The sequence below is a fragment of the Pteropus vampyrus genome, unplaced genomic scaffold, assembly GCF_000151845.1.
Source record: "Pteropus vampyrus isolate Shadow unplaced genomic scaffold, Pvam_2.0 Scaffold463, whole genome shotgun sequence".
Classification (NCBI taxonomy): domain Eukaryota; kingdom Metazoa; phylum Chordata; class Mammalia; order Chiroptera; family Pteropodidae; genus Pteropus; species Pteropus vampyrus.
In genome coordinates, this window is record NW_011889244.1 from 1,592,842 (window position 1) to 1,618,154 (window position 25,313).

A 25,313-nucleotide genomic window follows, 5' to 3' on the forward strand; every position below is an offset into this window, starting at 1 on the left:
TTTTTTATGTAATTAATCTTTTGTTTTACTATTGCAGATAATGTTAGTTCTATTATGACTTAATTGTTTCTTAGAAATTGCCCAACCAACTCTCTCATTTTATAAATGGTGAAATTGAGTTATAGAGAAATCAGCTGATTTGGCCTTAGTTTAATTAAAAATATTTCTGAAAGAACACCTTCAATTATAGCACTTTACATTCTCTTACTGTTAAACTTTAAGATTTAGATAATTTTGAATAGAATGATGTTATATTTATAATATTGAGATCTTTAAGACAATAGAGTTTTTTCTTCTTTTATTTTTAAATACAGGTATAGGCGATACAACAAATAACTGGTAAAGGCTTAAAATTTTTATAGTTTCTTTGTATTCTTACATTTGTGCTAAATTAAAATAAATTAGTAAAAATACATTATCATGAGCAATTTAAAGCAATTGATAGTCATCATTTCTCTTAACAGGTTGAAGAAATATGGACACCAACACCAAACTGGTCATCAGCACAATTTTTGCCAGCTTTTTCACTTTTCAGCTTCTTTTCTACTTTCTAAGTGATTGGTTTTCAGCAAAAGTTTCTTCAGGTTTTAATAGTCTCAGCTTCAGAAAGAAGATTGAATGGAACTCAAGGTAAAGCTTATGAAAACGTAATTGATTTTTTTAAAGGCTAATTTTATGAAGTAAAATTATTTAAAATATTTCCAAAAAGTCTTTCATTTAAGATCTAATAAAATCTAAGGTCAAAATTTTTATTTGACCTTAGGAATAAAAGAAAAGACAAGTAGACAGATCTCATACAAGAAAAAATTTAAAACTTATACTGAAAGATGTTAGGAAACATTTATTCAGCTTTCTGGGGAAATGTGGGAAGGTCAAGTAGATTCCTGCTGACTGTGGAGGAGTGCTGTTTCACATTCTTTGAAATGTTTATGATGACAAACACGTGTTCTTTGGAAATGATAACAGAAGTAAACATTTGTTGGGGCTGCGAGTAGTCTATGTATAGTGTTGGCTGCCTTTGCTCAAGGGCAGTTACACACCACATACTAGAGAAAGTGGTGTGAGGTTCGTGCATCTGCCTCTCTCTTTTAATGAACTTTTTCATTATAATTCAGAGCCCTCCAGAATCTATTCTTTTGTTATACAATCCTAAAGTAAAAATTGCTTTTTAGATTTTTTTAAATAAAAAAACAAGTAGAAAATGAATAAGATGTAAAGATGAGGGCTGCAGTAGTTTTCATTAGTTGGTTTCTATATGTGCACCTCTTTAATTTCTCACAAGATTTCAAACACAACATGACTGATGACTACCTCACTGGCTTTAGAAACCTTCAGATGCCTAAACATCAAAGTGCGTTTTCAAACCTCGGTGAATCAGAGCAGCTATGGGAATATGTTTTGTTGTTGTTATTTAGTTGAAGTTAATGCTAACTATAAAATGAATTCAGCAGGTCTCTAAGATTGCTATAATTAGTTTTCATTGAAATTTCCTCTTAGAATTAAAGACCTGCCAAAGTCTAAGTATTTATTTGAGCGTGGGCATATTTGACCTGAAATCCCCTATCTTTGTGCCAAATTGTTTTACAGACTTCCACTTTTATCATTCAGGCTGTGAATAAGACTTGTTTTTTCTTTGGCACCTTACACTGATATGTTTGGTTCATATAAGCTGCAGGTCTTTTCATCCAGAAAGTGAGGTTTCTTTTTCCATGTATTTTTGAAAAACGAGAGGCATGATTTGTCTTAAGAATAGTACAAAGATATTGTTCAAATGTGGGATATGAAAGATATTAAGCATTACTTTAAAAAACCTTTCAAACTTAAAAATAGATAGACTGATGGGAAAGAAAAGGAAGAGACATGGGGACATACATTTTATGTGGTTAGATTTTGAACTATTTTCATTTCCTTGGTTGATACAGGCTAGGAGGTAGAGGCATTTGAATCTTGGAGAGCTGTAAGCCAAGAAATAGGAGGGCACAGGGGGATAGAAGCAAAGATGAAACTGAAATGAAATGATGAAATTGAAAAATACATTGCATCATTCAGTCTTATCACTGCCATTCTATGATACATGGAATCACTGTTTGGGAAACTGAGTTTCTATTTGAAAACAAATCTGGGATTATATAAAGTAGATTACACAATCCAAATGATGTGTTCTCGTTCTCCCTCTCTCTCTGTCTGTGTCTCTTTGTCTCTCTCTGTCTCTCTCTTTCCCCCCGCCCTCAAATTTACTCGTTTCCCACTTCAGTTGAGTTTACATGGGACTTAAGCTGTGAGGTGGAGAGTGCAAAGAAGGAAAAAAATTGACTAATTTTTGAATAAAGTTAAATCCAGCCTCCAGTCTTAGACAGATTAACATCACTCATATAATTCTTCCTAGTAATCAAGAGTCTCTGAATAATGCATGGTCTAAGTCATCTAGTAAAAAAAGGACAGGAGGAAAAAAAGTCACCAGAAAATTCAGACCTGAGAGATAACAGTTTAATTAATTATAAGCGAGAAATTGCTATACTTAAATAGTTGCTTTTCTGAAAACATACATACTTATAGGTATTGTTTATGTTATAATTAAAAGTTTTTCTCATATCCACTTCCTTTCCTATGGTATAGAAAGTCCTATTGTTTTGAAATAGAATAGACACTAAGGAATCTACATTTTGCTTTGCTAGGAAACTGATTTTAAAGAATGAAAAATGAAATTTTTACTAACAAGTTTCTGAACAAATAGACTTTTAATACAGAATAATATGTAAGCACCGGGTGTTTTCTTCCATTCATTGTAGTGCGAGCTATTTGATCCAAGTAACATTTAACTTTTCTCTCATGAATTACCTGCCATTTCCATTGCTGAGTGCTTATAGTTCTTCCCATTAACCATGTAACATCTCAGTGGAGAAGGGAGTTTGAGGCCTGAACATCATGAACAAAATGTTAGATTTTTTCCAAATGGAAACTGATATTTTTCATCTCATCCTTATTCCTTCTATGAAAGAAAATTCGACCTGGATCTTGTGAACATTTTGCTTTGACTTGGACATTTCTTTTAAAAACAGATATTCTGTGTAAATTTATGGTCCTCAGTTTTTCTGTTTAGAAGTTCTTTCATATTAATGATAAAGAGAGATTAATAAGAGCTGCCTTAACTTTCTTGCAGATTTGTTACAAGAATCGAGTACAATAATGCATGTGAAGGTGCATTTCATGGTCTGTTTGAACATGGGGTTGGTTGAGGCTAGTAGATTTGGAAGTCATTTTTGACTGATTGGAGCAGGAAACGAATTGAATTGCACCGTGATGCTGTTGAGGAGGGAGCTCTGAGCAGGGTGCAGGGCATGGGGTGGTGGGCTTACCAGTCACCACCTGTTTGCACAAAACCCTGTCAGCTGCATTATGAGATGTGCTTCCATTTTAGAACTTTTAAGAATCTCATGCTCTACAGACTGAGCTAGCTGGGCCTCTCGTTCATTTTAGAACTTTTAACCAATAAGTAATTCACCAGTTTTCTAGCAGAAAATTGTAGACCTGGGTATCCTTCTTGTTATTAATTCCAAAGTAAACTTGTGGCCCTTGGATTTCTAAGTGACAATTTTGCATTATACATACTATCAGATATACTCCATTCCTCTGGATTTAAGTTCTTCATAATGTTAAATGCTTTACACAATTAAAGTTTATTGGCAAAGAACCTGAAATCCTACGTACATTTCATTTCATTTCAGGGTAGGATCTACATATCATTCTTTGGTGGTTGGGGTTTTTGGCCTGTACATTTTCTTCTTTGATGAAGCTACAATCAGTGATCCACTTTGGTAAGCTGTTTCTTTCCAATATATTCAATTTGATTTACATTTTGATATTAATTATTAATAAGAACATCTCTTTAAAACAGAAAAAATGTTGATGGTATATGGTTTATTAAAATGCTTGTGTTCAGACTTATTTCTGCACGGTGCATTAAAATGATTTCAGATTTGAATACAGATAACGAGGGCCGTTTTGCCTTAGTATCATTGTTATCCAAATAAAGAGAATACGATTATGGAAACATTTATACTGTGTTAGTAAAACAAATTATTGTAACCACTGTTTTGAGCAAAAATGAGTTATTATTGAGATAGGCTAGTCAACTTGGATAATATCTACTTAAGACTTGCTTTTCAAATTTATGTTTGTCCCATCATTTGATATCAAAGGTATGAAAATTAGAATTATAAATGTCTATATAAGAGGAAGTTAGTACCACATGAGATTTGAAGCACTAGTAATAACTATGTTCAGCAATAATAGGATAATTTGTAAAATGGTTCTTTCCGAACATTTTAAATGTCATTCCAAAGGTAGAGATTTTACAAACTGTATTTCCTGGTGTTTTATGAAAAGAGTTCAGCTCAGTTTGAGAGATTGGGTATGTTTTGAGAAAGCACTGCATGGCGAAGTGGGGAGGTTTAACCAGGTCTTTTGACCATCTCTGTTTGACTGCAGTGATTTTTTTTTTTTTTTAAACACCTACAGCACCTAGTCTTCCTAGATGGTCTCCCATCCAAGTACTAACCAGGCCTGACCCTGTTTAGCTTCCGAGATCAGAGGGAATCGGGAGTGTTCAGGGTGGCATGGCCGTAGACACAGTGATATTTTTTATTCACAAGTATGGAGTTATGCATATCAGAATTATACTAGTATCAATAAATTTTCATTGGGAAGATATTTTTCAAAGTGAATCCATTTAGTGAATTTAATGCCTTTACCAAGTTTTTTGTGTAATCTGCCTAAACAATTTCTAGCTTTTTTCTTTTAATATTTTTATTTTACTAACACGATTGTTAACAGAACCAGTTCTTTTGCAAAGTAAATTTTATAACAAAGATTTGATTAATCAATCAATTTTTGTCCATATCAGACTTTTACTTACTATAATTTTTGGTATTTTGACATTTTCTGTGATGCCAAAATTTATTCCAGGTCCAATGTTCCTAGGTTACGTGAAGAAGACGTGACTTCTCTGAGTCTTTCCATTTGTAGTTTAATTGTTATCAGTTTTATTTTCTGTTCATTTCACTGGTAGTTCACATTATAAGTCAGATAATAAAGAACTGAAAATTTGGATTTGTTTCTTGAAGTGAAGAGCATCAGTGCAGCAAAGTGTAGGATCTTGATATTTGGAGGGGTAGAAACATCAGGATTAAAATGTCCTGTTCCGACCACGTCCTGACGTGTGGTTGCAGGCAAACCTCTCCAGTCCACAGTAAAGTGATGATGATAATAGTATATGGCCTCAAAAGCAGGGGTGGTCTAGGTGATTTCTTGAGGTCAAATCTGATTTAGAATAAGGAAAAATAAAAAAATCAGCATCTGATATTCTATTTCAGTTCTTTTGCAAACAAATCACATGAGAACATGTTTATAAAAAGTTGTCTTTTGATAAAACTACTTTTTTCAAACTTTTAGCTAGTAAATTTAAAAAATGATTATTCATGCAATCAGAAGTATTATCATAGTACTTATGCAAATGACAGTTTACCATTTGAGAATCTGTAGAAAGCATTTTAGTGAATTTTAAACTTTAATAGAAAAAAAAGTAGCTGTCATCTATAACCTATGTGCTAAAGAAAGATACTTTTTTTTTTTTTAATATTTATAGGGGTAATTCATGGCTTGTAAAACTGAATATTGCTATTTCTTCAGGCTACATCATTTCTGGTATGTGGTATATTATTTACTGTTTGTTTTTTTTTTAAATCTTTAAAGTTCCATTTATTAAAAAGACAACTATAAACAACCTATGAAGTATTTATGTTCTAACAATTTCATAGCTGTTTGATAAAATAATACACATAAAATGAAAAGATTAATATTTTAATTAAAAATTTAAATAACCACTATTATTCACTAATTCACTGTTTCTTTTTAAGTTACTCATGCACAGAAGACATAAACTATGCTTTTAGTTAATTTATTTGAGAAGTAGCTTTTAGGACCCAGACAGTGGGAAAAAATGCCTGCTGTGAGGGTTGAACATGAAACGTTTTCTTGTCGGATCTCTGGTTCTTGTTGGAGATCAGAGCTACAGAGTGGGACCCTGTTAGGACTGGACAGTTTTCACTAGCGATGGTCCCTTTTTGGCCTGAAGAACCTCTCAGGTAGAATTCCTGTGAAACTAATGTAGTTTAAGCTTCAGCACCCCTCATTTGCAAGGGCCCTTGAAATGTGTTCCCATGGACATCGTTTTGGTAAAATTTGCAGAAGTAACTATTTGAGCCATAATCACTTAAGATCAGGGATTCTTTCTATTCCAGATTTCCCTCTGTCATATTTCTACCCATGTTTTGGATGGAGTTGAAATAAACTTTGATACGATGAGACAGGGGAAGTTAAGTTGAGCATATACCATAAACTGCTTTTTGAAAAGACATTTTGAATTGTCTCCATAAAACAAGAGAGGAATAACAGATCCCACATTTGGGCATTTATATAGAGAACTCTATTTTATAATTTTTAAATTTAATAAATAATTGAAAGAAAATTCAAATAAAAATAATGGAATATGAAGTAAAAATGATAAAGGAAGTGATCAAAAATTAGATTATACCAAAACATGTAATTCATTAAGAGGAAGAGATAAATTTTAAAGAGAAATAACGAATAGGCTATTGGATTATTTGAAGGCCCAATTAAAAGAAGAGTGAATACTATTAACTCCTTGGAAAAAAATTTGCTTATTAATGGCGCAAAATGCTGTCATTGACAAGCATAACACAAAGTTTATAATATGCCTCACAAACTGGTTAATATTGTTAATTCAGAGAGTCATCACTACTGGGGAAATCTCGTATGAAAGAAACAATATTTTCCCAAATAAGATAACAATCCAAAACCCTTAAAAATAAGAGCTATGAGCTGAAACAAACTTTTCTAAACCAAGCTGAGTGAAAAGTGAATTCTTTTTATTCTCTCTATAGAAATATTACAAGATCATTATCATATAAATTGGTGACTAAAGAGTACACAACCAAAATATGTAGGGAAAATGTGTTTAGATAGGTATACCAGGCAGTTAATTCCTAATAGCGTTATATTTTCTGGATTTCCACATTTGTGCTATTTTTCTCTTTAAAATTTGTAATCTGATGATTTTTTTGTCTTTATAAATATTCACATCTAGTTTTATATTAGTAATTTTTTATTTTTTGTAAAAGAAAGTCTCCATACTTTATAATCTTTAAGCCCATAAAACTATAATCCATGATAGCCATTTCTTTCCAGGTTTAAATTTCATGTTTAACAATTGGGCAAAGAAAATAGTTGTTAACAGTTTTTTAGAAGTTTCTGTTGTGTTAAATGAAACTATTTTCTGAATCGTAGTGTTTAGATTCAGGTTCTTTTAAAGAAAATTGATGTCTTGACCTTTTTGGTGTATCTTTTCCATAATCATCATTCTTGGTGCTTTTTTTTTGCTATTTTGAATTAATATTTAACTGTACCCTTTGTTAAATTTTAAACATTTTTTGTTAAATTAGTGTTATAAATGAGTTGGTCATTTTTTACCTTTTCTGTGGCCATCTCATCTGTATGAATTATTGTAGTGACCTAAATCAATTATTTAAGTTTATTTTAAATTTATTTTTATTCAGTAATATTTTCACTTTAACCCTGAAACGTTATTCATTTATACTTTCAACAAATACATCATATAGCTATATGCCAGGCACTGTGCTAGATGCCCACACTTGGTCTTTGTCCCGGAGGAGTTAGGTAGAGTGGGGGAGCTCATACTTCATGATAAAATGGGTAATTGACAACAGAGGTGTGAACGAAGTGCTATGGGCTCAGAGTGGACTGTGATAAATTGTCAGGAGAGTTAAATGCAGTTTTCTTCCTGCGTATTATCTTACTTATTTTTCCTTCTTAACAGACTTGTTGATTCTTATTTTGTATTGGAAAGTGATTGGTGACAAATATTTTATAATTCATCATTGTACAACTCTGTGTGCCTACTTCTTCTTACTGGTGAGTGCCGGGATTTACAAGTCTGAAAAGCAGACAAGTTTGGGAGGAATGAGTTAGGGGTAGATGTAAATCTAAACATACAGTTCTTAATTTATGAAGACCAACTCAAAATGCATTCAGGGGTTCCTCTTGTGATATGCTATCTTGTTTATTAACAAAAATTACTTGTGTTAGTATGCCTATTTGGATTCTTAAACTTTGAGAAAGGTGGATGACTTCAGTTTCTTTTCACTTGAAACCTTTAGGATCATGAAGCTACTCATATTTGTCTTTTGAGATGCATTTATGATTGAATCTATAGCTAGCCAGGACATGGTATAGAATCCTGTGTACTCAGCTAAAATATTTATTTTCTGTTCAATTCCATATGTAATTCCATGTGCATGCATAATTACATGTAAGCTGGAGCTGTCAGAGAGTCTCGCTCAGAGACCGTCAGAATTTTAAGACTGAACTAATAGAAGATACTCGCAGCAAATCTCAGGCAGTAATGCATATTAAATTTGATATCTAAAATTACTTTTTTATGTATTATACATTTGTAAATTAGCAATTTTATATCCCTTGCTTGTTTGTTAGGTTTTTCTACAATGAATTACTTTTCAACCTAGATATACCAACAAACCCAAGATAGATATTTAGAAATGATAGATAGATATAAACTAGGATGGTATAAATTTTATGTAACAGATATGGTATACCATTCTATGTTGTCTGTTTTAAAACTTAAATGTAACCACTGCCTTTTTTTTCTTAGTTGGTATTACTGTAATCCTTATTCTTGGTCATTTGTGACTATTTGGAGGGTTAAAAAAAAAAAATCATACCAATGTGTATTAATATTTTTCTATTCACAAAGATACCTGGTGAATAAGATGAAAATTTGGCATTATTTCTATAAGAATAAGATATATCAAAGCATCTCTCTATATAAATCCAAATAACTTAATATAAATGTTATATATAAGTGCTCATGTGTCCCAAAAGGTATCTATAATTGCTCTATTTTTCTGAAGCAATAGGCTGTTTTTACTAGCATTGTCTACTGTTTATTTCTTTGCCTTCCTTTTTAGATTTTGATAGATTGCAGGTAGTTATTTATAAAATACAAATTTCTACCTTTTATATGTCTTCAATATTTGGTATATAAGCACTTGTTTTCTAAAGACATATGCTAAAAAGACATGGAAACTGACTTGCAAAACAGTGGTTAGCTCTGGGAAGAATGTGTGTGTGTGTACCCATGTGAGCTCAATATCACGCTGTAGTTTAGAAGTATGTTATCTGAACATGAATCACAAATAATCATTGTGCTGTGAAAAGAATGTCAGCTAGTGAAAGATAACCGGTCACTTACATGCATTTGTAAACATACTATGACTTAACTGTTCGCTCTTGGCCACTGCAATCACAGGCTTGGCAAATGGCTGGCTGTACAGGGACTTGCAAGTTGAATATTTATTTATGTGGGATGAGTACTGTTTTCTCTTTGGACTTTAAGCCTTTGTAAAAAAAAAAAAAAACCAATAAGTGCATACTAGATTTTTAAAAAAGAAATGATCTACTTGCCTTATTTAGTAAAGTTGATAAAATCAACTATAATTTTTTTTCTAGAGATGGTTGCTTTTTTGCTATGTCTTCCTGTGTTATATGAAATAAATTAATGGTATGAAATAAATTTATCTAATTAAAGTGAATCTATTCATAGGGAAAGAAAATAGAAAAAATTTAAATGAAATAACTGTTCATAGATATAGAGATCCTATATCATTTACAGAGCTTACATTTGCTGTTTGAATCTAAGAAAAATTTTTTCCATGCAGTGAATTCCCAGGCCACTTTGTTCATATTAAGTAAGGCTAACAAAATAACAACAACGACAACAGCAACAATATCAGCAACTGCTATAATTATTATTTTGTATAAACTTTCATGATTCTTATCATTTATGTTGTGAGAACTGGTATTTGGAAAGCACTTTGACTTGATACTTATACAAGCATTTAAGCTGTTTGTAGTAAGCTTTTTTCCTTAAAAGATTTTTTAATTGGAACTAAGTAAGATTTTAAATGAAGAATAGAAACTAAGTTACCTGTAGGTTTTAAATGTATGCCTTATGCTGAATAGTTGAAAAGTGAGATTCTTTTGAATTTAGAGTGTTATAGAGTATTATAGGTTATATATAGGTTGCACCAATAGCATGTCACATATTCTAAAAAAAAAGAAGCTGCTTTCAAATTTATACTATATTAGGGGAGGGACTGTAGCAAACAAAATTACAGATTTCCTGGTTAGACCATACCCAAGATTATCAACACCTGAAGTTCCTAAACTTGCATATGCCAGGGGAGAGACTGCCAGATAACTGTAGAGGGGAGATTAGATTAGGTAGCTATTGTCCTATAACAAACAATTGAAGGACCCAGAGAGGTCAGCCTAGAAAAGGTAAGAAGTTGTAGGATCTGATGGCTTTGAAACGTCCTTGGAAATGTGGAAGGACTACTAAGTGGAAGGGAGAGTAGACTTATTTTGGATTAATTGAGATGTTGGAACTAGGACCAATGGGGATGTTGGACCAAAGAGAGGTGAGGGGATGTCTGTTTTACAGAGGAGACATCCCCAACGAATAGAAGACTATAACAGTGGCTTTGTAAAGTGGTTTTTCTTCCCTAAGATATCATCAATCAGATGCATGTAAAAATAGATATAATTAAGTAGACACTTTGGGTAGGAACTTGCACTACATCATCTTTTAAGTTCTGACTCTGAGATTCTGTGATTCAACTTTTTTGTTGAAATTTGATTTAATTCTAATACTGGAGAGCTAGGGAGTGAGGAAGTAAAAATAAACCAGGTTATGTCACCAATTTCTTAAGTAACCCTGGGAGGAAGAGTAAAGCAGCTAGCCTGCAAAGCCATTCACTTTCTGGGAGAAGGGAAAAGAAGAAAAGAAGGCAGGTGACTCTGGTCCATTTTCCTTGTCAGTGGGACTTGTGGGTAAAAAGAGTACCGGCCTTGCTGGGAGGAAGGGATCTTAACTCCACCATGCCCTTAGGATGTCCCCTGGCTAAGGATTCCCTCCTGTAAGGAAAACCCAGGCTACATGAGGCCTGGCTCCTCAGAGAATGTCATGCAGGTTGTACAACTTTCTGGGGGCATACAACGGAGATGTTTTCTAAGTTTCCCTCTCACTGCTGTGTGTGGAACCTGGTGAACCTCACTCAGAGCCTCATGTGTCCTGAGCCCCTCGTTCAAGACCCGAAGCACCCGGCTTGCCACCTGCCCTTATGTACCAAACCTCTGTCGCCTCTGAATTACGTCATAGCTTCTGTCCTTGCAACGTCTAGTAAAGCTTAATACTCAGATCGATTGTTGTTTCCCTTGAGTCTGATTTGGCAATCCAGCCCTGTGCCTTAGCTCGAACCTCAACTCTCACAAGTAAATAATCAGAAAACCCTGAATGATTAAAGTTAAGCAAGTAGTTATTAAATATAGGGTGGATTTTGTCCCCGAATCTCAGATCTAGATTGATGTTACTTGGAAAGAGTTTCCCATGGACATGTGCTAAAGCTCTAGGTCAGTCTAAATAACTTATAAATAAGTACCTCATTATTGCTATAGCAGAACACAGTCATATTTTTAGGCAAGATTCCCATCTGTGATGCCCCAAACCTCTCTCATACCAGTTAATGGCCCTTGAGGTGGGAAGGGCTCCCCATCCCACTTCAAGCCGTTGGTGCAGTATTTAGCACCATGCTAGCAGTAATCCGTGCGTAAGAATTCTAGTTATCTTTCTCCCATATCTTCTAAATCCCTGACCCTAGTCACTCTCAACTGTTAGAAAATTAAATCTCCCGTGGTAAGAAAATCCAGATTTTCATAATCACCAGCTAAAAGGAGAATTTTCTTTAAGCTCTGGAAGGGATCAGACAAATCCTGTTTTGTTTTCCCTCACAGAGTCATGCAGAGGCCATGGCAAGTAGAAGTTTTACGCTAGGCAAAGCTCCTTAAAAGTAGATGGCAGAAGTGGAGACACCATATTGACTAGAAGTGAGCTGTGAGTTTTGGCATAATTTGCTAACAGTAAAGTGTCAAAATTTATAATTTGTTTAAAAGTATTAGAGAAGACTTAAACCTCTCTCTTTAATAAGATCTCTCTCCCTGGTTTCTCAGTAGGTTTTCTTCAGTGGAGGGATAAGGTAATGAAAAATTACATGTAACACGAAGCTTATCAAACAGTTACCTGTGCCCTTGGAAGTATGTGCCACACATGATGCTCTCACAGATGTATTGGATTAAACAGGTGGAGAGTCACTGATGTATAGGAAGCAAGACTATGCAGCTTAGTTCTATACCCCTGCACAACTCACAGTGGCTTTGAACTAAGGAAGTGCAGGGTAAGGGGTGGGGATACAGCGGAACCTCTGGGATTCACTTAAATAGCTGAGATTTAAATACAGGAAAATATTTAAAATTCAAGCAATACATCACCCGGTGATAAATTAGTAATGCTATAGCAGTTTAGAGAATGAAAAGCTGAGTGTGTTAATTTCTATTGTTCTTTTGGTCTGATATGGATGTTTGCAAAAAAAAAAATTTGAGTTTGTAGAAATATAGGGCTTCGTAAAGTATAACATTTTCTAGGTCTGATTCTCCATAGATAACTACTGACAATATTTGATGTATTTTCTTGTAGTTTATACACTGTTACTAATGGCTATTTGCAGAATTTCTCAGCTCAACATAAGGCAACCGCTTGAAATCTGTTTTTATAAGTAAACAATATACATATAAGTGAACATAAGTGACATTTCTGAATTCTCATAAAGAAGATCAGTTTAGCAGACTTGGTCTGTTTTGATGTGGATCGTTATTTTATGCTGAAGAGCTACTAATGTTTTTTGCAACATTTGGAAATTCCGATGAAAAGTTATCCCTGACATTGTGTTTTATGTTCATCACCTAGAAAGATGGTGTGCTGGAGTACATTGGGAATGTCCGCCTGCTTGCAGAACTTTCCAGTCCTTTTGTGAATCAGCGGTAGGTTACTGATATCATTAATTATTTTAAATCCATGCAATTTATTTTTAGCCTGGGGAAAATTTTTTTCCAAGCCTAAAGCTACCATATCAAAATGAGCATACGTGATATGAATTATTATCACCATGTACAGCACTATAAACGCTGGACATGCACGGTTTATATTTACTTTCTCTACTTTGTCATATCTTTTTTGCCCTTTAACCCATTAAAATTAAGCTTCCTCTCTGTCATTTTGCTGGAACTGTTTCATTGGAGGCACCAGTGACTTCCCGTTGCAAATTCAAGTGAATTCTCTTTGGTGCCTGTCTTGTATCTCTGTGTACTTGTTGCTGTTGATCATTTCCTTCTTCTAATGCCTAACTCCCTTTGTTCTCATGACCCTGCACACATCTGGTTCTTGTGTTTCTCTGACCATCCTCTCTGTCTGCTTTGTAAGAATCAGTTCCTTAAAGGCCGGTGTTCCCCAGGGCTCTCTTCTGGGCCCATGGATCTTCTCCGTGCTTCTCCCTGAGCGTGCTCTACTTTCAGGGTTTCAGCTCTTACCTGTCTGCTCATTTCGTATCATGGACTTTGCATGAATTTTACAATCAGTTAAACTCAAGTTACAATTCTACCTTGTCACTTACTTGCTCTGACCTTGGATGAGTGATTTAACATCTCTGCACTACAGTTGCTTTCTCTATAAAAAGAACATATTCAATATTGCCTACTTCTTTGTATTATAGTCAAGTGTTTTCTCCTCCCAGGTGGCGCATCAAATTCAACATGTCTAAAATAGAATGCACCACGTTTCCCTCTGTATTCTCTTATATTCTCTTGTTCAGCCTGTGGCTCAGCTATTCTCTCCGTTACCCCTGCTCGACATGTGGAATCATCTTTGATTATTTCTCCCTCACCTATCTTTGGTCCATCACCAGGTCCTACCACATCACCTCCTACATATTTCTTGCCCATGCCATCTCCCTTCCATCCCTCCTGTCAGTGCCCTAGTTCATCTCTTGCCCAGGCTACTGTAACAGCCTCTAACCCTGTACTGCCCAATAGCGTAGCCACAAGTCACATGTGACTACTTACATTTAATTTAATTAAATAAATTAAAATTTCAGTTCCTCAGGCTAAGTTATACCAGTTTAGTGCTTCATAGCCCATGTGGCTAGTGGCTACTGAACAGGGTAGCACATCTGTAGCACATTTTTATTGTTGCAGAAAGTTCTTTTTGACAGAGTGATATGTGTGTGTGTGTGTGTGTGTGTGTGTGTGTTGGGGTGTCAGCAAACTAAGCCTGTTTTTGTAAATAAAGCTTGTTTGGAGCACAGCCGTGCTCATTTGTTTACCATGACTACTTTTACACTACAGAGGTAGAGTTGATTGGTTGTGGCAGAGACTGTACAGCTTCCGAAGCCTGTCACTGTATGTTACTGTGGAAGAAGTTTGCGGACTCCTGCTCTAGACCATCTACCTGCCTCCAGTCCTCTTTTCCCTTTCATCTCTCTTCTGTATTATCATCTTCCGTGATGATCTCTCTAAAAAATCAGCATATGCACTTCCCTTGGTTGAATCCTCAGTGGCATCCGCTGATTGCAGGATAAAATTGGGGCTCTTTAATGTGCCAGAGAAAGCTCTGCAAGCAGAGCTGTCTTGTCTCTTTCTGCCACAGTTCCCCTCAGAAATCTCCTCTCACTCCGACTTGTCCATGTTCTAGAAAGGCTGCCTGGCTCCTCACTCATCCTTCAAGACCCAGGGATCATTTCCATGATAAAACCCATCTTCTTCCAGAATGGATTGGGTGTCCCTCACCCGTGTTTCTATAATAGCGACATAAAGTTATCCATTATGATTAATATATTTTATTGTAAAGTTCTCTCTTTCTGTTTTTTTTTTTTATCTCTGCATTTCAACAAATAATATTGGGGTGGAAGACAACTTTTCTAAAACTAAGTTCCTGAACTTCTCCAAATTTCAAGAGTTAATAATATTCATTAAAAAATACAAATGTTTACATGCCTGAAAGGATCACACTGCAACCAAGATATAACTAAGGTCAGCTCACAGCCCAGTCTCTGCACAGAGTCCCAGAAGCAGGATGGCATCCAAATCCTTACTGGAGTTGCTCCAAGGACGTCAACAAAGATCCAGTTTGTTACTCACAGCGACGCTTCTTAAAATTCTCTTCATTTCTCGTGAACTCACAATATCTCCTGGACCCTGCAGCTTTCTCAAGGTTCACTCGATTCTCTGACTCTCAACTCCCAGCTCCTCAAACTCACCGAGCCAGGACTACGTAGGATTGGTTCTTTACTCCTGTCCTCTTTTCTCACGTCTTTTCTTTCTTTCTCTACCCGCAAGTAAGCCCCCTCTCCTCTTTCCAAATGTGAATTAGAACAGATAATACAAACAAATTACCCCAAATAGTGATAATAAAAAAAAACCTGAATCGTGTTTACACTATTGGTAAGTAGTGTAGAGAATACCAACTGCACAGTTAACTCCCAGGAAACTTAATTAAAAGGTTCAAGTTCCTTTAGAAGGGCCAGGGAGGAAGAAATACTAAATGATCAAAGGCAGGTTTTTCTTTATGGTGTTGCCGGGGATGACAAACACATACAGTTTGCTATCTCTTCTTTTTTACCCGGCTCGCTAATTGTGTGTGGTGGGTAAAAGAGAGTATTTCCCTCTTTCCTCCCCCCACACACATCTTTCTTCTTTCTCCTGCTTCTTTCCCTCGCAGCGTCAGCCTGACTGCATTCACAAACTGTTAGCCTTTATTTGTTGGAATGAGTGTTCTAATTAGGTAAGAAGATGTGGATTCCAACAAAATAACTGGTCCTTCTGACTTGAGAGACAAAGATAAGTACGATCATATGAATATTATTTCACCTTGAATTCATACATGAGTTTTTCTCCCTTTAAAAGAGACTGGCTTAAAGACCAGGCACTAGTCATGTGGAAAAATTGGCAGAAGATAAACATGGCGATTGCACAGGAAAGCCAAAGGACATGCTCTGTAATTCTGGGTTTGTAGATAATCACCTTTCCAGACAGCCAAAAATTTGAAAAGTGTGCGAAGTGCTTGGAGAACAGGAAATAGTCTGGGCTAAATGTAGTGTTGGACTTGTGGCATGTTAGTATGAGGGAAGGAAGAATCAGTCTATAGATGGGGAAGTAGATGGAGCAAGGAAAAGGGGATCATTGACTAAAGTCTCAGAAAGTGGGTTTGGATCCAGAGCATGGGTGAAGAAGCAGTTCCTTTTCGAGAGGGCAAGAAAAACCTCTTCATCTGACTATAAAGGTAAAGGTGCCTGAGGCTTCGGGGTCAGAGTGTGAGGAATTCATGGCTGGTGGACTCAGACATATATCCCTGTGAGTAGAACAGGCCACTTCCTCTGATGGGATTGAGAAGTGGAAGGGAATTAGGAAGGGAAGTGACGAGTGGGAAGACAGGTTTGGAAGCAGCTCTGTGGACAATGTGTAGTTAGTAAATGGGATGTCAAGCAAATTTGGGAATTCAGCTGAAGTTTATTTAGATCTCTTTAAATTATATCTGTGCCATTTATCTTAATATCAACCTGGGTAATTATAGCTACTTATCTAGCTCTTCGTATGTGTCACAACAGCTTATAGTATGTTATATGTATATGATACGTTATACATATGTATGATGCAGTATGCTGTGTCAAGTATGTATATTATGTATATGACAGCTTATGTAAATATATAACATTATAGGGAGGTACTATCATTATCCCCATTTTGTAGAGGTAAAACTGAGACATAGAAAGAAGTCAGTAACAAAGAGAGGTAAGACCACACAGCTGCTCAGTGGCAGAAGCAGGCTTTGAACCCAGGCAGTGTGCCTGTGGGGCACAGTACTCACCTTCCCCGTACACCGTCCTGCCTAAAGGAAGCTGGCTTGCTGAGAGGCTGGAGTTAGGCCGGGTGGGTGGGATAGATGTGGTGGTGAGAGAACCAGAGGTGCTGATGTGTGTTCTGAAGTTGCGTGAGCTCACGTAGGTTGGGAAGGATGCGAATCAAAGTCTACGGGCTGATAGTGAGGGATTTGAGAGTTAAAAGGTCAAAGAAGAGGAGGTGATGGAATTGGATAAAGTGAAATATGGGATGCTAAGCGTTGTGCTTAGGAAGGGATGGGTTATTTGAGGTACAGCATTTCTGAGTAACACCAAGGCTACCGTGTAGTCAAAAAAGAGCGAGTGAGGGTACGAGGGCGAGTCTGGAGCAGAGAGGACGGAGGACGGGAGGTTTGGGATAGACCGAGGGACGTTGACTCTACTGCTTCAGTGACAGTTTTCCTGTTTGTGACATTATTTTATTAATTTGACTGTTGCTTCCTATTTTCTCTTTTAGTTGCCATGAATAATATCACTGTTCACCCTACACGTACTTATAAATTGGAATACACCTCTTATTCTACAAATTGTTCCTATTGGATATTTTAATCTCGCTTAGTAAAATATTTTGGTTTTTTTTTTTTTAACTGTTAATTTTTAGTTTCTGAGGCTGAGCCATTTCTCATTCTGGCATGATTAATTCAGTCAAATTGAATATTAAGATACATGGATGTATTTTACTACATTTACAGTTTAACCTCCAAAATAACGAGGTAAAATTAGTCAAGACAGTTTTTCTAAGGAAGGGAAAGTAGAATAGAACAAATAATGTTTTTTGTTTGTTTGTTTGTTTGTTTGTTTAAATAAGCTTTTTAGAATAGTTTCGATATACAGAAAAGTTGCAAGGATGAGGTAGAAATGTTCCTGTATCGCCCACCCCCAGTTTCCCCTATGGGCATCATCTTCCATTAGTGTGCTGCGTTTGTCACAATTAATGGACCTGTACTGGTCATTATTATTAACTAAAGTCTATACTGTATTCGCACTTCCTTGTTTTTTACCTAATGTCTTTTTTCATGTCCCAAGATCTCATCCAGATACATTACTTTGAGTCAACATGTTTCTTTAGATTCCTCTTGGTTGTGACAGTTTCTCAGACTTCAATTATTTTTGGTGACCTTGTCAGTTTTGAGGAGTACTGCTCAGGTGTTTTGTAGAATATTTCTCAATTTGGGTTTGTTTTATGTTTTTCTTATGATTAGACTCGGCTTAGGGGAGGAAGACCACAAACTAGAGTACTGTTCTCATCGCATTATATCAGGACTGCATGCTCTAAACAAGCCTTATCACTGTTGATGTTTACCTGGTTCACATCACCGAGGCAGAGTTTCTCAGATTTCTCAATTTTCAAGTTACTCTTTCCACCCCACCTGCCTTCTATAGGGAGGTGGTCACTATTAGCACTGCCTTGAGGAGTAGGGGGTTTTGCATCACATCCTTGAGTGAGCAATATCTACAAAAATTATTTGCAGTTATTCTGCACAGGATATTCGTCCCTTCTCCCCCATTCATTCATTCATTCATTCATTCATATTACTATGGATTCATGGATATTTATATTATACTTTGGGTTATAATTCAATACTACGTTATTTGGTTATTCAAATTGTTACAGTTTTTTCCTTTGGGAACTCTTTCCGTTCATTTCTGTGTCCCTTGGACATAACCTCATCATTTTGTTTTTTGAGCACTTTCTTACTTTCTGGCATTAAAAAATACTCCAGATTCATATTGTATGTTCTCTGTCCCAGCCCTAGATTCAGTCACTTCTCAAGGAGCCCTGGTTCCTTTAATTGGAGAGTGGTATTAGAAACTGAGACCCGGGTTTCTAATGGGAGGTCATCATTGTTCTGTGCCCTCGCAGCTGACAACCTGGAAACTTCTAACCTGTGTATGCGTACATCTAGAATTACTTTGATATATGTCCTTTGCGTCTTCATATAAATTGTAGGGGGCTGGCTGTTCACTGAATTTTAAAAATTCAGAGATGCAGAGTGAATGCGATGTTTCTTTCATTTTCTTCCAGGTGGTTCTTTGAAGCTCTGAACTATTCCAAGTTTTGCAAGGCTAACGTCATCAACGGGATACTCATGACGGTAGTATTCTTCATTGTGCGGATTGCTGCCATACCATCTTTCTATGGCTACATGTATTCCGTGTTTGGAACAGAGGCCTACATGAGGCTTGGATTTTCAATCCAGTTTTTCTGGTTATTTACTTGTGTTATTTTGGATGTGATGAATGTCATGTGGATGATCAAAATTTCAAAGGGGTGCATCAAAGTCATCTCTCTCTTCAGACAAGAGAAAACTAAAAACAGTCTTCAGAATGGGAAACTTGACTAAAAGTGGGCTATTGATAAGCATACTTCATTACTACCTTCGTTATATCTACTGATAGGATGAATTCTTGGCATGTTCTTGTGTTTATTAATTATACTTACTATCCAGGATTTCAGTGTCTTTTTTTTTTTTTAACCTTTAGAAAAGAGAAACTAAATTTCTATTTTTATCCCAAGATTTCCAGTTTTCTTCTACATTATACGCATGGATAAAATCATAAAAGTTTAAATAAAAAGTTATAAATATAGTGGTGAATTCAGAAATCTGTTAACGTGCATCGGTATTTTTCTCTTTGAAAAGATGACTGTGCCAATTTAGTGCGCTTGATTTTATGTCATCAGTTTTGCTGAAAGAATGGGAACTGCTTTTAAATATGTAAATAGCTCTTAACATTTTGTCGTACCACACTCGTTTCTTATTATGACTGTCGATGCCTGTGTAAGGTTTAATTTCTAAATTGTTGAAATACTCTTTTTCTTAGGCTATTAAAAGTGATGTATTTTTCATTTAGGTGTGCTATCATCTATTAATGATGAAGCATTTTACTTTGGGCACATTTAATTAAGTTAGTCCTGGGAAATACTTCCTGCATTTTTAGGTATTTCAGACATCTCTTTATTCCTATTTTTAGCATTTTATCAAATTATTGCCTTTTTACTTTATAGTAAGTCTTAAAACAGATTTTATAGAGCTCCTTAAGAGATGAATTCCTCCTAAAAATGCATGTTATAGATGACTATTAAGGCTAATAGGAGGAATCATTAAGAAAAAGCTTTACCACTGCTATTTCTCTCTGTTTCCCTGGCAGTTTTTCTGTGAAAAATATATTATTTCTATTTGCAAAGCATGCCCTCCTAAGTTCGGAATCCAACATTATCAGTACCAAAGTCTTATGTTATATGTAGTTATCATACTCCTAAGATAGGCCTCTTCTTGATGAGACCAAAACTACAAAAAAAATCAGTATTCATATTTTACTCAGAGTTTATACCCATACCTGCTTAGTCAGCATTTAGAGCATTTTGAATTTTTATCTTTCCGAAAGGACAGGGGAAAAAAAAACACAATTTAATCCAACTATTCTCATTACCAATATTATTGTCTTACATGATGATCAATGACTGGGGACTCTGGTCTTTTTTGTTTGTTTGTTTATTTGTTTTTTGTTTGTGTGAGTTTACGTTTGCTTTTGCTTTGGTTCTTGCAACCCAAGTATAGAATTATGTAGTTGCCTATTATTGCCTTTATTTATTTTTCTCAAGTACTTGACTTTAATGACTGCTCTCACCTAAGAAAAAAAGAAATTTAACTGGTAGTGTATACTTGAATTTAATCAAACCCAAACCAAAAGATCCATTCAGTTTCTCAGTTTGAAAGAGAATGTTTGACTCATTTTCATTGTTCATGTTATGAGGATGAAGTATTTCAAGACTTTTGATCTAAATTGATTTGATTTGGCTGTTTAATGCAGATAGTGCCTCATTAAGTCTCAGAACATTTAAATAAGGTAATTAAAATCTCAACCAATAACCAAATAGTAAAATGAGATTGATTGGCTTATACTAGGTACACTTATTTTTGAAAGTAATGTGGAATATTGGTATTTGTTTTTAAAGCTACCAATACTACATTGATTTGTTACTAAATTTAGTGCCTTCCACATCATAGGCACTTGCATATGTATTGATTGTGTAGAGAGTATATGAAAGCACATGGTTTTATCTTGTTCTTTTCTTGCTTTTTTGCAAGAAAACTGGCTTTTAAAAAAATGTTTATATTAGAAAACTATTTTGGAAATTCATTCCTTTAGAAAGAAATAAAACTTGAAATAAATATTTTTGACTCTGAACATTTCTATAGTTTCTGAACACAGATTTTAAACCCACCATCAAAATGAAGGTTAGTGAGTTTCCATATAGCAGTTTCAGTTTTTATGGTTGCTATTTCATGTTTAAAACTTCATTTTTATCTTCATTGACAGCATCTTTCATTAGTATAGCTGCTCACTAAATAAGTATATTTAAAGTATCAGTGTTTCGACTGAAGTTTGTTATTCCTTTAGTCAGCAATTCTTATTTTACGCTGGCTGCATGACAGCGAATTTATCATCCAGGTTCAATATCCAAAAGTATACTCTATATATTTTCTGTTACAACAGACATAAGATAGAAAAGACACTGTAATCTGTCATGTTACTTTAAATCAGGTCTTTACAGGAACTGTATTTTGCTTTGCTATGACTGTATCCACCTCCCTAAGATACAAGTAAAGAAAACATATCATTTATTAAACAATGAATCTTTCATTTATTAAATGACAAACTTTCGGTAGACATTTTACATATTAAGTATTTTGACTATATGGATTAATTTAAGTAATTCTATTTGGCATTCCAATTTAACAACTCAAAATATTTATAGAAAATAAAAGCAAATTGGTATACATTTTTAAGCAACTCTATTTTTGTAGAAAAACATTAGTAACTATAAAGATGCTCTTTGAAAGTATAGTAGTCTAGAAAATAAAAATTCTTAAAAAATTTTGAAAATGAATGAAAATCAACTAAATAGCGTGCAATATAGATTCTGCATTAGATACTTTATTTGACTTGGGAGAATTTAAAAATTAGGAGCTTGAGTTTATAGAAGTTGCATTCTTGTCTCCAAAATCTTTTTAATGAGTATTGTTTGCATTTATTTAAAACTCAAAATGGACTACTTATGTAAGAGTGCAAAGACATTAACTCCTGCCTAAATTATAGTGAGTTGAAATGCAGGTTTACTCCAGCTGCTTAATTTTGTCGTTACCATTGCTAAAGGTGATCAATGCACTATGACGACCCACTACTGTCATAAAGGCCTACTTTTAAAAACTGCCTAGTTTATAGGTGTTGGAATCAAATTCTTTTCTAAATTTTAGTAATCTATTTAACTCAAATCAGATTTTGCTAAAGTATCGGTTTTTAAATTGTACGCTTTCTCTGGAGAATGGTCCTTCACTGGTGTGAAGAGCTAGCTTGACTACTGGTCGTACTGTTTGTGAGCATGTGTTTAGAAACATTATTCTCTTGCAGATGTATAGGGGAAAATATGTTATAATTTTCATGTTTGTGCTGTTTCATTTTTAAGGGAAATAAACATGTCCCAAAAGACATTATCAAAATAAATGTACAAGTTTCAGTTTCTAGGTTACTCTTAACTGCAAATATGTAAACATACATTTGAATTGGCCTGAAGTGGTTTAGTCTGTTAAATGAAAACTGAAAAGACCATATAATTGTTGAGATTATCAGTTATACTTCATAGAAGAGTACGTATTTACGTGTTTTGGATTCCATAAGAAGCAAACCCATATAATTTTATCAGAAATGTGGCACAGTGTTTCTCAACAGGTATGAACCAGCACAGCAGTGAGACTCTGTGTGGAGAGGCCAGAGCTGCACACACAGCTGCCCAGCCTGACTACAGCTGGGTGACAACAGACACACTAAATCTACTGAAAGTGAGTTCTGACACAAAACGCATGTGATATGTGTGAGAACAGTGAAAAGCCAGCAGGACCTGGAGTTGGAGGAGACACGAGGACTGATTTTCCCTTAAAAGCCATGATGCGCCTTCCTCAACCTAGAAGTTATCCCTCTGAGTCCTTCTGGTCCTTCTATCTGTTCCTCTTAACACTACAAACACGTCATCAGCAGCTCCCTCCCTTATGCCAGCACCTTTCTATGTCAAGTCTTGAGGCCTCCCCATACCTGTAAGCTTCTCTGTCTATTGTGGCAAATTCAAAAGTTTACAAGTATGTTCTTTCATTGATAAAAGCATTGAAGTAAGTTTAGCGATGAAACCATAATTTATTAAGAGGCGATAGGAAGCCATTTAGCATTTAATAATACTTGTTTACAACATGAAGCAAAGCTAATCATGTTTTGGTTTTATTGAGAAACATCTGTAGTTTCTTTTTTCTTTAACTAGTTTAGCAATAAGAGCTTTATAACATGTTTCAGCTGGGGATTCATTATAGGTGTGTAGATTACCTGAATGTTCTTCCTTAGACCCCACGGCAGGAGGAGGAACAGGCAGCTCTGTGTTAGGATATTACGAGGAGGCGTCCTGGTCTGCAGCAGCGTTAGTGAGCCCTGCTCTTTAATCAAGTCAACTTAGTTATGGTCACGTTTCTTTTAAAAACAAGCTTGCCAGCAAATGGCTTACTCAGGGTGTTTTCCGAAGTATGACACCCATGGACTTAAGTCCCAGCCTTTCTAGCCCAGACCTCAAACTGCCTCTACTGGCTTTGACAGTAAGTCATCCCTTTATTGGAAGATATTTTGGATAGTAGTGAAGAGCTGAAGGCAGCTGCTAAAGATTGCTGTGTCTGCACTGAAAACGTTTACACCATCTCCTCAGAGGAGTAGACAGTTTTGATATCAGGCCCTATATTTAGACCAAAAACAATGAGAAATATTTCTAAATCTCAAAGATATAATACCTCTGGCTGAAAACTCGTTAATATCATCTGTATATTTATTTCTTTATATCTTTATGTAATTCTGTAATTAAGTGTGCAGTAAAGTATTTGCTACTTTATGGTTAATGAAGCCTAAAAATATAACTGTAAATGTATATATTTTCATTTCTTGCTTGGTTGGCTTCTACTATGATTATGTCTACTTTTAAAGAAATTTTTGCATAGATAATACTCTAACTTGTAACTAGGATGAGTTATGAGATTTTTTGGTAATTAGAGTTTATAGTAATAAATTTTAGACATAGGTTTAATTTGAAAAAGTTACTTAAAACTGCAGTAAATTCAATAGCTAGAGTGATATATACATAATTTTTTTCCCGAGAATATGTAACATTCATAATTAATCATCATAAAGATTTTGGAAATTTTTCAAAATACATTTAACATTTTGAGAACATACCTTCTAATTTATTTCCAGAAGGCTGAAAAATTTTGTTTTCTTTATGAAATGTGAGCCTTGGTAGTTTACAAATCAGTGTTATTCAGATTCATTGGCAACTAAAATAGCATCAGTATTCTTTATTTTGGTTTCTGGTTGTGCTTCATGTGGAAGGATTAATAAACATCTTTAGGTAGTTCCCTTAATATTTTAAATGTTTGTATACTTTATTTGTATGTGTGCCATATTAAAGTATATGCAAGTTCTAAGCAATAATCTGCATGTTATACAAGGTTGGCATTACTTTGTCATGACAATTTTACTTAATATTAATAATATTAATAATGTATGTAAAATAAATATCCCTCTCCCCCCAATGAAAATCTGGAGATTTTCTTGTGTAAGAACACTAATGTGGTGCAAAGCTTTGTAAGTTGTGAAAAAAATAAAATCACAATTATTTAGTGCAAAAGTTTGAGTCTGCAAGGTGTACACTTCAATAGTAATGAATGAATAGATTGATGATAAAAAATTACTTTTCTGAAATCAAATCATCACTTATAGCACCTGAATTCTAAAGTTATTATTTACCCTTTAAGATGCTCGAGAGCTTGTTTGCTCCCTTCCCACCCTTCTCTTCCTGAGGCCCCGGCCTTGTAGCAAACCGTACTCATAGCACACATTTTAGTCATGTTTGTCAGTGGAAGGAATGGTGCTATCTAATCAATAGGCTCTTTTAGATTAAGTAAAACTTTGGCAGTTATGTTTTTAATCTCCTTTCCTTTGTCCCTGAGACCTCTCATGTGGTCTCTAGTGGTTTTTGCCAAATGTCTTGGCTGGAATTCCTGCCTTCTCAAATTGTCTGCGGTCTTAATGCTGCGTCTTGGTCCGAGAATATCCAGTAGGTCAGGAAGCAGAGCACTAATTGTACGGAATCCTGAAGTGGCTTGGCCTTTGGAGAGTAGCATGAGTCATGCTTCAGAGCATGCCGAAATGTTGTGCGAAGACTGGCAAAGGAACAGCTGAATTTCAAAACTAAAATAGCAGTACCAGCTGTCAGTGGAGATGGGCCACAGGTGAAATGACAAGCACCCAGAGTCCCTCTAAGTA

The 25,313-nt window shown here is 35.2% G+C and overlaps 1 protein-coding gene and 1 pseudogene across 6 annotated transcripts in view; one reads left to right on the top strand and one right to left on the bottom strand.

The window, feature by feature from the left end:
* Positions 1 to 24,675, top strand: part of LOC105306904 (transmembrane protein 56-like) — an 85,009-nt gene extending 60,334 nt beyond the window's left edge. For 5 of the 6 annotated variants that reach the window (XM_023524441.1, XM_011382187.2, XM_011382188.2 and 2 more), the window contains 5 exons: positions 3,726 to 3,815; positions 5,645 to 5,703; positions 7,916 to 8,010; positions 12,977 to 13,050; positions 18,985 to 24,675. In XM_023524441.1, the coding sequence (XP_023380209.1) occupies positions 3,726 to 3,815; positions 5,645 to 5,703; positions 7,916 to 8,010; positions 12,977 to 13,050; positions 18,985 to 19,303 (637 nt within the window). In that variant the 3' untranslated portion in view covers positions 19,304 to 24,675. Of the gene's footprint in view, positions 1 to 444; positions 631 to 3,725; positions 3,816 to 5,644; positions 5,704 to 7,915; positions 8,011 to 12,976; positions 13,051 to 18,984 lie in introns of those variants that run through there. The other variant, XM_011382185.2, reaches the window with a different exon arrangement.
* Positions 4,510 to 4,628, bottom strand: LOC111732514 (annotated as a pseudogene).
* Positions 24,676 to 25,313: the final 638 nt, after the last annotated feature.